Source organism: Lipotes vexillifer, unplaced genomic scaffold (genome assembly GCF_000442215.2).
Source record: "Lipotes vexillifer unplaced genomic scaffold, Lipotes_vexillifer_v1.1 scaffold732, whole genome shotgun sequence".
Lineage (NCBI taxonomy): Eukaryota > Metazoa > Chordata > Mammalia > Artiodactyla > Lipotidae > Lipotes > Lipotes vexillifer.
The window spans coordinates 2,003,205-2,016,641 of record NW_006792596.1 but is presented as its reverse complement, the minus strand read 5'-3'; the positions used below and the strand labels follow the sequence as shown (position 1 = coordinate 2,016,641).

Here is a 13,437-nt window from a genome sequence, read left to right as displayed (position 1 = left end):
GCCCCCCCCTGCCGATGCAGGGAACATGGGTTCGTGCCCCCTGCATCAGCAGGCGGACTCTCAACCACTGAGCCACCAGGGTAGCCCTTAACACTTTTTATTAAATTACTGAAATCTCTAGGTATTTCTGGCACTAAGTAGCCAAAAAAAAAAAAAAAAACCTAAAAAACTAAGAAAATACAGCAAAATATTAAGTGTTATCTCTAAATAGGGTAATTACTTAATGGGATTTTCATTTTCTTCTATCTATAGTCTCCATTTTCAAAATTTTCTATAATGGTTATGAACTACTTTAAAAATAAAACAGTTGACTTTAAATTACATATATATAAGATAGATATATATTCACACTATGTCTTTAAAACAGGTAGGAAAAAAATAAATACATCAAATTATTTACAGTGCTTATTGCTGGCAGGTGATGGTTTTTCTATTTCTTCTAATTTTCTGTGTTCCAACTTTCTTAGAAGAACCATGTACATTTATAATGGAATGACTAAACTATATTTTCATAAATAGAAGGACACAGATGAAATTCTAACTTATCAAGAATGAAAATCAGGAATTCCCTGGTGGCGCAGTGGTTAAGAATCCGCCTGCCAATTCAGGGGACACGGGTTCGAGCCCTGGTCTGGGAAGATCCCACATGCCGCGGAGCAACTAGGCCCGTGCGCCACATCTACTGAGCCTGCGCTCTACAGCCCGCGAGCCGCAACTACTGAGCCCACGTGCCTAGAGCCTGTGGTCCGCAACAAGAGAAGCCACCACAATGAGAAGCCCATGCACCGCAACAAAGAGTAGCCCCCGCTCACCGCAACTAGAGAAAGCCCATGCGCAGCAATGAAGACCCAATGCAGCCAAAAATGAATAAATAAAAAATAATGTTTTTTAAAAAAGAATGAAAATCAGACCTTTTCTTTTACATCTTTCAGAACTGTAAGTTAAAAGAGGTTTAAATCATCTAGTTTTCTAATATCTATGATATTTAATTGGTTCCAAAAGTAGACTTTTCAAAGTGTGGTATCACAAATTATTTTTCAGGCCACAAATCTTAAGACTTTAAAGTTTGATAAGAATTGGAGAAAAACTGCTGTGTATGGGTATTATTATGTATTGTGTGCATGTGTGTGTGTGTGTTGTCCCAGCAACAAATGTTGGCTACTATCATTGACTTACCTGCAGAATGAAAAGACTACCAAGTTATAAAATATAATATACATGCTGATAGTCCTGATTGGAACAGTTTATCTTTTATACCTTAAATAAACATTTATTGAGCACTACTATATGTTTTAATTAATGCCTAAATAAACCTTTGCTTAATATCTAAAAAAATGGAAAAGGAGGTAAGAAATTGATAATTCAGAGTAATAATTCATTTTGAGTTGTTTATGTCTAAGCCATTAGAAATGGAATCTATTAAATTCTTTCCACATTATCATAAAAACACTTCTTACCTGCCAGTAACAAACTGCAACAGAAGAACTCTCTCCTCTGGAGTAATATCTTCCACAACTTCCCAGAACCACTAAAAACAACAATAAAAAACTTAGCTCATATTTCAGAGCAACTGCAGGCTTCTTAGTACCAGAGAAATATGCAATATTCATAAAGCATATTTTATTCCATGAAACTCATTTATCAAAAAAGATTTCAAAAAAAGGGGAAAACTTTACTTTGTTAATTAATGTAGGTTTTCATCCAATAGTGCTGAAAAGCTTATAAGATTAAATAGCAAAACTTAACTTCATTCTAAGCTCTGGAGAGACTTTACCTGAATAACTGGATCTTCTCTTTCATAGCCACTTGTGTATTCAGTATTTTTTATCCAATCACTCACATCAATTTCTGGCATGCCAGAAAGCAGTAGTTCCTTTGGGGAAGAAGCAAAATATTTCATTAATCTTCTCTGGGAAAAAAAAGTGATTACATTTAAATAGTAAATTTGCCTTAATTAGAAACTAATCCCATGTAAAACTGATTTATTTTTGTAACAGTGTCTGCAAATCATCAATAACAAGTACTACCTGAGAGAGAACCCTTGATACTAATAATCTCAAATATCCTGAGATGTGGAGATGTCTCTACACTGATACAATTTAATTAAAACATGAGATAGGGCTTCCCTGGTGGCGCAGTGGTTGAGACTCCGCCTGCCGATGCAGGGGACACAGGTTCGTGCCCCGGTCCGGGAGGATCCCACATGCCGCGGAGCGGCTGGGCCCGTGAGCCATGGCCACCGGGCCTGCACGTCCGGAGCCTATGCTCCACAGCGGGAGAGGCCACAGCAGTGAGAGGCCAGCGTACCACACACAAAAAAACAAAAACAAAAATATGAGATAACAGTTTACCTTTATATAGAAACACATATGCCACAACAGTTTATATGTGCAATAATTTTGTGAACATTATTTTTGGTTTATATATATTTTATGAATTTGTTAAATTCTATAAAAATACTGTACTCTCAGTATGAAAGTGAAAACAAAGACCTAAATAAATCTGGGTTAAGCAAAGGAAAAGATCAAGAAACCCTAATCACTAGAAAAAAAAGGAGTTATTATAATAAAAATAGTTATTATTTTTAAAAAACCAAAACAGATTTAGGCCTTTGGAGGACTCTATTCTGGAATAATTCCAATCCAACTTTCAAGTCAAATTTCTCCAAGGTGAAAAAAAAAATGCAATTTTCCTACTAATGACTTTTGGTATCCTTCTTTTTTCCAGGAAGATCATCAAACAAAATATCAATCCAATAACTAAGAATGAAATTAATAATGCCAAAAGTATTTACCATCATGTTCCCCAAGAGAAAAGAAAACATGAAAAAGACTTGTCCAAATCTCTGAATCAACCCGTATTTCACAGTTGGATGTGTTTACACAGTAAAGTGAGGTAATAACTAGCCTAAGCTTAACACCAACAAGCCAGAATAGCAGACTTTGTTATTGCAGAGATAGATACCATGTGGTTCAAAATCACTTCTCCTACAGCAACTCCTCATAATATATACCTGCCTAGTATAGAGTATGCTCCTAGTATAGAGTATGAAGGCCAATGTAAGGTGGTGTCTCAGAACTCTTGGGTGTTTCTGGGATCTATTTAAGGAGTCTGCAAGGTTCTCCCTTTTCCAACGTATCTGAGGCTGGATTTTCTCCATATAGTTCAACCAAGCAACATATCACAACAGATTATAAGCAGAAGCAGATATGAGAACCCAGTTTCTCCTATTAAGCCAGACATTAAAGAAACTTGCAAAGATGTAAAACAATGCCACTTCTCCCACTATTTTTATTTTATTCTGGAAAATGCAGTTTTAATTTCTTAAATGTTTTATTTATGTTAATATGTAATGAATTGTTATTTTTATGTGAATTAATAAAAAATTTTACATTTCTGTTTGAATTTCAAATACAGTTAAGTATCAATTACTATACACCACATAAACAAACTCTTTTCTTTTAAGGGGTCCTAAGACCAAAAAGTTTGAGAACTGCCTGTCTAGGGTGTGTTTTAGTCCTCCTTGCCACAGTATTATAAAATACTTTAACTAGATGAAGGCATTCTGGTAGGGTGCATTTTATCACCCCCAAATACATTTTCCATCTTCCTTTGCACATTCTGTGCCCCAAGAGGCACAGACTGGCTCTCTTGCCTGTTGGTTTCAGGTTGGGCTCCATCACTGGGAAACAGGCAGGAGTCTGCAGGTAAGAGTATTTTCTGCTCCCTCCCTGCTTCAGTACATCTTTGCAGTAGCTTTGTCTCCTCAACTAGAGCTGCCACCTGGTGGCCCCTGGTGGTTCAGGCTCTCACCGGGCTCATCACAGTACTTCCTCCACTTGTCTTCAATTCTAGGGGTGATAAGGCTTTCTTCCCCTGTTGCTATTCTCTGGATGCCTCAACCATATCTTGTTTCTTCTTAACCTGCCCATGCCTCTTTAAGTTCCTTCATTAAAGTTTCTTTATTTGAACCATCTGGGGAAATTCTGCTCCCTGGCAGTACCCTGACACAGATCTGCCAAAAGGAATATGGATGATTGTTACATGTTTCTTACAACCCATGAGTTTAATCCTCTTCCCTTCTAGGCTGAAGATAAGCTTTTAATAATATTAAGTATGCTTTCATTGTTAATAATTGTGAATAAAAATGAGACGATATTCTCTCAAGAAATCTGAAGCATTTCATGAACATCATATGTTATGACTTTGTGAAGAGGACAAAAGATCTTTATTATCCCATTTAACATCTGGGCAAAAAAAGTTATTAAACTGACTGAAAACAGATGAAATGGGAAGTCCACAATACAAAGTACATATGCATATAACAAAAAGATTTTAAATCCCCATCAATAATTTATTTTTTTTATATATATATTTTAAAGTTATATATTTATTTATTTTTGGCTGTGTTGGGTCTTTGTTGCTACGTGCGAGCTTTTCTCTAGTTGCGGAGAGCGGGGGCTATTCTTCATTGCAGTGCGCGGGCTTCTCACTGCGGTGGCTTCTCTTGTTGCGGAACACGGGCTCCGGGCACGCGGGCTTCAGTAGTTGTGGCTCACGGGCTTAGCTGCTCCGCGGCATGTGGGATTTTCCCAGATCAGGGCTCGAACCCGTGTCCCCTGTATTGGCAGGCAGACTTTTAACTACTGTGCCACCAGGGAAGCCCCTATTTATTTTAAGATTTTTTTGATGTGGACCATTTTTAACGTCTTTGTTCAATCTGTTACAATACTGCTTCTGTTTATGTTTTGATATTTTGGCCCTGAGACAGGTGGGATCTTAGCTGCACCCCCTGCATTGGAAGGCAAAATCTTAACCACTGGACCACCAGGGAAGTGACAAAATAACTGAATTGGTCTGTTGGAATTAGGTACAACATATATAACCCATAAACTAATAGTCAGAAACTGAGTCATGCAGGTGTTCACAGCTCTTAGCTTACCTAGTTTACATGACTCAGTGTTTTAATATCCTGGTACCACCATGGATAAACTCATAAGCAGCACAGTATGGCAGGACAGTCCCTCAGACATTTGAGGAACCCCTCAACTGTAATAATGTTATAGATACAGTAATCACAAAATGTTGTCACCATTTTTGAACCTGATGATCACCTCTTGACTTGAGACTGCATTCTGTCCACAAATGGATGAATACACATCCAGTTGAGGACACTGATGCTACTGGATACCTTCTTTTCACTAAAACTCTAGAATCTAACCAGTATCCTTTAACTCTGATGAACATCTAGCTTAGATGTTTGCACCAACTTATTAAAAAAGTTTTCTATCCCAGTGTAGCAGAGCCCTTTCCTACAAAAGACACAAAGTCACACCAAAGGTTCTAAAACCAAGTCCTACTTATATAGTTCACGCCACTGAGAGGCAGTACTGATGAAGAGAGACTGGGCTGTGGTCAGAGACCATGGGTTCACAGTCTGGCTGTAACATATACTCTGTGAACATGAGCAAGTCCCATACCTTCTTTGGCCTAGTTTTCCTCATCTGTAAAATGGGAATAGTAAGTTACCTCAGGGGTCTGATGTGACGGTTTTAAAAGTCAATACACATGAAGTACCTGGCAAATACTAAGTGTTTAATAATAATAATTATCATCACTGCATAAGTAAGCATCATGCCAACACTGCTCTTCCAAAACAATCCCACCATCTGAATCAGCTCAACTTAGTAAAGCCAGAGTAGAAGACAGACTAGGAATCCTGACCTAACTTCTAATGTAAGAACCACAATTAAAAATTTACCAGTAGCAAACCTAAATGTAAAAGACAAAGGAACAAAGTTTTCAGAAGAAAATACATGAAAACATTTTCATGACCTTGGAATAAGAAACGATTTCTTAAACAGGACACAAAAAGCTCCATTCATTAAAAAAAAAAAACAGAAGAGAAAAAACAAGTGATAAACTGAACTGCGTTAAAACTAAAAACTTTTATTAGTTAAAAGACACCAGAGTAGGAGAAGATCTTCATAATACATATATCTAACAAAGACTCCTATAAAGAATATATAAAGATTCCTATAAATCAGTGTTTAAAAAAACACAAAAAACAGAAAACACAACAGAAAAATGGACAAATTACTTGAATAAACACTTCAAAAACAGAGTATACAAATGGCCAATAAACATATAAAACACACTCAATCCCACACTCAATACCAGGGAAATACAAATTAAAATCACCAGGAAATACCACTACTATTCCACCCGAATGGTAAAAATAAAAAAGACAAAAATATCAAATGCTGTTTAGGATGCAGAATACCCAGAACTCTCATAACCTGTTGGTGGGAGCATAAACTGACATACTACTTTGGAAAACTACTTGCTAGTATCTACCCTAATGGAATAAATGCACCCCCTAAATCCCAGCAATTCCACTCCAAGATATATAATCTACAGAATAGCCTGAAACTGAAAAATACCCACCAAATGTCCATCAAGAGTAGAAAAGACAAAAAAAAAAAAAGTATATTAACACAATGAAGTACTACAGAGCAATGAAAATGAACACATTACAACTGCAACAATACATATGATTCTCACAAACAAAAAGCCGTGCTAAAGAAGTCAGATATATTCTAGGTGATTATTCCATTTACATTAAGTTCAAAAACAGGTAACCTAGTCTATATTATTAGAAGCCAGGAGAGTGGATACCCATGAGGGGTTAGAGAGAGTGGAAGAGGACATGAGAGGGATCTGGGGTGTTAGGATTTCTCAGTTTCTTGATCTGGGTGCTGTTTCATGGGTGTACACAGTTTGTGAAAATTCATCAAGCTATACATTTACGATGCATGTACTTTTCTCATGTATATTGTAGTTCAATAAGAAGTTTCATTAAACTCAGTATCAGTAAATTATGAGGCAAAGTTTTTGTCAGTTATTTGTGTTGTTGCTATTTGTTTTTTATACAAATGTCCAGAAAATAATGTAATTTTCTGCTTAACAATTCATAAGTACTCCTCCATTTTTAAATACTAAAAATAGTAACTTTTATGGTTATACAAAAACTAGACAAGTCTATGCTAAATAAAACCATTCATCTTAACTGTAAAAACACAACAAAAAAACCCTCAAAACTGACATTTAGTGAAACTAAGTCACCATGGACTTCAACATTATTTAGCAAATTTTGTCCACTACTATACTAAGACATACTATGAGTGATAAATTGAAAATACTGGTATATGTAAAATTAACCGGTACACACCAATGTACTTATTCATATATTAAAATGAAAGGCATAGGGTGAAACTAATTTTATGAGACAGAATGAAAGCCAAAGGACACTTTTCCACTGATCTAAAATTTATTATTCCAAATTATAAAATTTTTTTATACCAAATCTAAAATTTATTATTCCAAACTAAGAAAGCAGCCGTACTTTATTTAAAATATTGTGTGGTTTTATTAAGGAGTTAGACAACTCAAAGAGCTTACAAATAATTTATTACCAAAAATAAAAGAGAAAAAAGGAAATGGGGGAAAATGCAGACATAAATCATATAAAATCAGAAATCCTGTTAGATCACAGTAAAGGGCAAGCAAATTAAAGAAGCAAAACAAAACATTCATTAGAGACTAGGGGCCAGCAAAGACAGTGGACTCCATACACGATTAAAATGGAAAATTATAAAATTATATACATGATGAAATAAGCTGGAGAAGATAACAGAAATACAAGAAAATCCCTCAGTCAGTTTTTCTTTTTGGAAAAAATAAAAGGTACAAGAAGTTACTATCAGTATCCTTTACCTCATACAGCCAAACAAAAAATTTAGAAATAATGTGAATATTGCTTTTGGGAAGATTGGCCTTCAACATCTCCCATGTAGAACACTCTGGAAATACATTACATTTTTCTTTATCACCAGCTCACTCCATTCCACATTAAGAAATTGCTAACTGGTTATTAACCTTAAGAGAAGCACAATCACAAATCTTATACCTCCCTAAAAATCAACATTAAACCATAATGTCTTCTATATTATTCCATTCATCATTGTGCTCCAAAATTATTTCTAAACTACATCAATTGGAGTTTTGTGTTGTTGTGTTGCATAACAACAAAAGAACTGATGTTTGGGACTTCCCTGGTAGTGCAGTGGTTAAGAATCCACCTGCCAATGCAGGGTACGCGGGTTCAAGCCCTGGTCCAGGAAGATCCCACATGCCGCGGAGCAACTAAGCCCATGTGCCACAACTCCTGAAGCCTGCGTGCCTAGAGTCCACACTCCGTAACAAGAGAAGCCACCGCAATAAGAAGCCCGAGCACCACAACAAAGAGTAGCCCCCACTCACCGCAACTAGAGAAAGCCCACGCGCAGCAACGGAAACCCAACACAGCCAAAAATAAATAATAATTTTAAAAAAAGAACTGATGTTTTTCCTTACCAATTCATATTCATCAAAAAGTTGTATGAGGGAAGGTGGAATGAACATATGAAAGCCCTGTAAAAAAGCATTAATCTGAGGCTGAATGGCTCTTGTCATTCGAAGTTCAGTGACAAGCTGGACATACTCCGCCTATTAAAAAAAAAAAGTTTCTGTGATGATTTCTTTTTAGTTTCACGTACCTAAGACACTACTGATATAATCATTTCTCATTTAAGAGGTAAAGGTTTAGAATTAATTTGGCAGAAATATTCATACACCTCAGGAAACCAGTAATCTACCATTCACTAACCTGTTTAGGCCAAAATCCTAATCACCCAGGTTTCTCTCACACCCTCTATCAGCAAGTGCTATCAGATCTACCTGAAAAAACATTCTCAATCAGACCTTGTCTCACCACCTCCACTTTTAGCACCTTGGTCCAAGCCGTCATCATCTCTCACCTGGATTTTACTGCAACATCTTGTATCACTGCTGCCTCTGTTTGCCTGTTACTGCTTCTTCACCACACCAGAGTGACTTTTTAAAAATATGTATAGATTTTTTATATATAATTCAGATCACATAACCCTCCTTCTCAAAACCCTACAATGACTTCCTATGACACTTGAAGTCCAAACTCCTTTCCTAGTCCATAAGGCCCTAAATGACCCAGCCTCTGCCTTGCTCTCTCATCTCATTTCCTTCCACTTTCCCCTTTGCTCCCTCACTCTATCCCCCAAACACAAGCTTGCTCAGGCCTCTGTGTCTGTATACTTCCTGGTTTCTCTGACTGAAATCTCTTACTAGACTGTAATGTCTCTGCAAGCAGGGGCTCTGTTTTGTTTACCAGTGTATATCCTCAGCTCTTAAAAAAGAGGCTGTCACTTTGTAAGTGTTCAACAAATAATGTGATGAATGCATACATTCTACAAATTCATTTAAAACACACTTAGAACCTGATAAAAAGACTCATTTAAGTGTGGCCTATTTGATTCTGAGTTAAGGTAACCTATTTTCACACATTTTTTTTAAAAATACACATCACCATCATCTAGAACAGTGTCTCTTAAAATTTAACTAAAAAAATGTATTTTGGCTCAAACAAAATGAATTATCACTCTCTGTATATAAACCCTACCATTGTCATTATTCATATATTTTAAATTACATCTAAGTGAAACTTTGAGAGTTAAAAGCAATATGCTGTGTATGGTTCTCACCTCCCAGGAATGAATGCTCTAAACACAGAGGAAGAAAACCTATTTTAGGCCCCTTCCTTTAATATATTTTTTTTTTTTGGCACTAATCTGATGCTCTGTTCCCCCTGCCAAAAAAACGTCAGGCACTGAGCCAGCAAGTTATACATGATTCCGGCTATGAATTCTCCATACACCTCAGACCTACAGAATTGTCACAATGGATTACTCACAGCTCTCCCCAAACCCTGCACGGCTCCTTCTGCAATCTGGCATGGGGAAAGCTACCGTCTCTGCTATTCAATCTACTCCCACCCCAAATCCCACTCCCAACCGTCCAAAGGTTTTTCTCTATTGTATAGGAATTAATCAGTTTCTACAAGTTACATCCAGGTAGTTACTAGAGAGAGGGAAATAGAAATGTGTGCCAAACAATCAAACAGAAACACAAACTAAATTTTCAGGATCCAATCTAAAAAAATAATATATATAACACACTTCCAAGTAATAACGAGCAATGATTTCAGCATTAACACATGATTATCTTTTAACTGACTTCTGTTCTAACGAAACTGCTTAATGAACATACTAAAATTTTTCTCCTCCATTCATTCATTAATAATTATATATTTCTCTCAAGATTTTTTGCTTTTATAATCTTAAGGTACTATTCACTAATAATTATTCAAGACCTCAAATTATGAAGCATGAACTGCTCAAGTACACTTTAATTTGCCATTGTATTCCATATTTATCAGAATAGTACACACTCTTTTCTATCAATTAATTCCTATTATTTCCTCATACATTCTATTTTTAAAAATTAATTTCACAAATATACTAATGTCCCCTCTAATATTATTTCCCACATTTATTTTTGTAGCTCTGGCCCACAGTTATTGGATATCAATTTGTGAAAAATCAGCTCCTCCAGATACCAGTCTCCACATTAAGTTAATTTAAATATGGACAAATCTTGGTCTAATTATTTCTCAGTAAAATAAAATCCTAGCCATCACAAAGTCTCCTGAGTTGTTTAGTAAAGTAAGAGTTTTCCAGGTAGTTGAAAGACAACTGTGTTTAAGAGAAAAAATCTGAATCTAGCTGCTTCTAAAATGTTTCCCTGCCTCCTTAAAGAGCACATCCTCAAAGAGAATAACACACATTAACGTGTTCTTGATGACACAATTATTACTATGAACATCCACTATTATCACACACTAACATTCTGACGGTTCATACTGTACAGAAATACACTGGTTGCATTCCCATCACCTACGAAGGCATCGAAGTGACTCATCCACACACTTCATGCCCTTGAGTAACTACATCAAATACCTTAAATACTCTAAGGAAACAGTCAACATGTAGATGACAGTCAGTCCACAAAACACTGGCATAAAGAGTTGCTCAAATAAACATTAAATATAAAGGAAACCTAAAATCCCACCTCATTCTAAGGTATTTAAAGAGATGATATAACTCGGGTGTGAGGGGTATTGTTATCCCCAACAGATGCATACGTGCTCCCACCTGAGTTGTACTGTTAATTCTTTGAGGGCATAAGATAATACCAGATGCCACAGAAGTAAACTGGAGAATTAACTATACTAAAGAATGTGAGTTAGTACCTGCTCTGGTGAAATAGTTATGTTTATAGAAAGCTTTCAACTTACAAAGCCTCAGCATAGAGATAACAAAATAAAAAAGAGCCTTAGCAACTTTTTCCTAGCTTAACCTCTGAGCCTCATAACTGATATAAGATAGGTAAGCAAAGAATAAGTGCCAAGGAAAAAATAAAAACACTAAGATTGAGATTCAACTTTCAGATATTATGTTCCAGTTAAATTGCATGTCTAGTTACAGAAACATTTTGTTTTAATTATCTCCTAGTCTTCTGAATGTGTGCAATGAATAATATCACCCCTTAGAAATCTTCCTTAAAATTTTAACTTCTTTTCAGGCTTTGAATCTAAATTATGTCTTCTTATGAGGAGTGGTGGTAACATTGAAAATTGACACTTTTTGGAAGCTATTTTTCTTCTTGAAAATTTTTTTCACAATTTTTGAAAGATATATATATATATATATATCATGTTTACTTAACTAATAGTTAACTTTTAATAGTGAAAGCAAAATGTCTTATCCCAAGTAAGCTGATAAACTTGGACATACTTGTAAAACTGTTTGAAATAGTTATGTCTACTTTTAAATTAATAGTTTAAAATGGCATTATGACTGGCATAATTCAATTCACTGTTTGAATATAAATCCTTTAGTAATAAAAGCTTCTTTCCTAGGCTTATCCACTTGATTACCATTGCTCTGGTATGTAAGAGTTTTCACTGAAAATTTCTCCACTGAAAACTCAAAGGATACCAGATTTCTTCTGCAGGAATAAGTAGATATAAGAAAAAAGAGAGGCACATTTTTACAATGTAACATTTTCCAATAACTTATCCTTTACCAATATATTCTTATTTTTAAGGTCACTAATCAGTTATAAAGATTGACAGTCTGATAAAAATCCTATTACATCAGTTTCCGTAGAACAAATTCAGTCACTGAAAACAGTGACTCTTCAGGTTACCATTACAAGGATTTGGTGACTTTCTTTTTTTTTTTTTGCGGTACACAGGCCTCTCACTGCTGTGGCCTCTCCCATTACGGAGCACAGGCTCCGGACGCGCAGGCCCAGCGGCCATGGCTCACGGGCCCAGCCGCTCCGTGGCATGTGGGATCTTCCCGGACCGGGGCACGAACCCTTGTCCCCTGCATCAGCAGGCGGACTCTCAACCACTGCACCACCAGGGAAGCCCCGGATTTGGTGATTTTTAAAGTGAATTTTTAGAATATACCGACTAAAATGCAGAGAAAAGTATGTCCTCCTTCATTGACAAAAAGATACTAAAGATAATTTAAAACCCAATCTAAAAATACATACATACACTCAATATGGAGAACCTTAGACCTAAACTGTTTTAAAAGTTTTCAGAGTGGGCTTCCCTGGTGGCGCAGTGGTTGAGAGTCCGCCTGCTGATGCAGGGGACACGGGTTTGCGCCCCGGTCCGGGAAGATCCCACATGCCGCGGAGCGGCTGGGCCCATGAGCCATGGCCGCTGAGCCTGCGCGTCCGGAGCCTGTTGTTCCGCAATGGGAGAGGCCACAACAGTGAGAGGCCCGCAAACCGCAAAAAAAAAAAAAAAAAAAAAAAAGTTTTCAGAGTAATAAAAAGATCTCTTATAGTATACTTTTCTGAAGATACACAAAGGAATCCACTTTAAGTTAATAATCTATATAGACAAGCTTGTATTTTGTACTTGGATGTGTATCAAATGTGCTTGTATGTGAAATAAATTAAACTAGCAATAAAATATAAGGTATTAACCAAATAAAAATGAAATGGAGGAAAACATACTAAATTTTTAAACTGAACTATAGTTGATTTACAATGCTTTGTTAGTTTCAGATGTACAGCAAAGTGATTCAGTTATATATGTATGTATATATATATATATTCTTTTTCATACTCTTTTCCATTATAGGGTATTACAAGTATTGAGTATAGTTCCCTGTGCTATACAGTAGGTCCTTGTTGTTTATTTTATATATAGTAGTATGTATCTGTTAATCCCAAACTCCTCATTTATCCCTCCCTCCCCATCCTTGCCCTTTGCTAACCATAAATTTGGAAAACACACTAAATTTGTATTTGCTACCTTGTTCATATTCACTGCCTTAGTATATGAGAGGCCCAGCAGTTACACAACCATACAGACCTCGATTTAAACTGACGGTCTACCAGTTACCAATTTTGAGCCCTTAGACAGTTATTTGTCTGTCT

At 36.2% G+C, this 13,437-nt stretch overlaps 1 protein-coding gene across 1 annotated transcript in view; it reads right to left on the bottom strand.

Annotated features, from left to right (window-relative positions):
* The window catches only part of HACE1 (HECT domain and ankyrin repeat containing E3 ubiquitin protein ligase 1), a 94,960-nt gene that overhangs the window by 7,220 nt on the left and 74,303 nt on the right, over positions 1–13,437 (bottom strand). The window contains exons 20-22 of the mRNA XM_007465774.1: positions 8,416–8,547; positions 1,775–1,873; positions 1,458–1,528 (exon numbers count right to left, since the gene is read on the bottom strand). Coding sequence (XP_007465836.1) covers positions 1,458–1,528; positions 1,775–1,873; positions 8,416–8,547 — 302 coding nt within the window. The remainder of the gene's footprint in view (positions 1–1,457; positions 1,529–1,774; positions 1,874–8,415; positions 8,548–13,437) is intronic.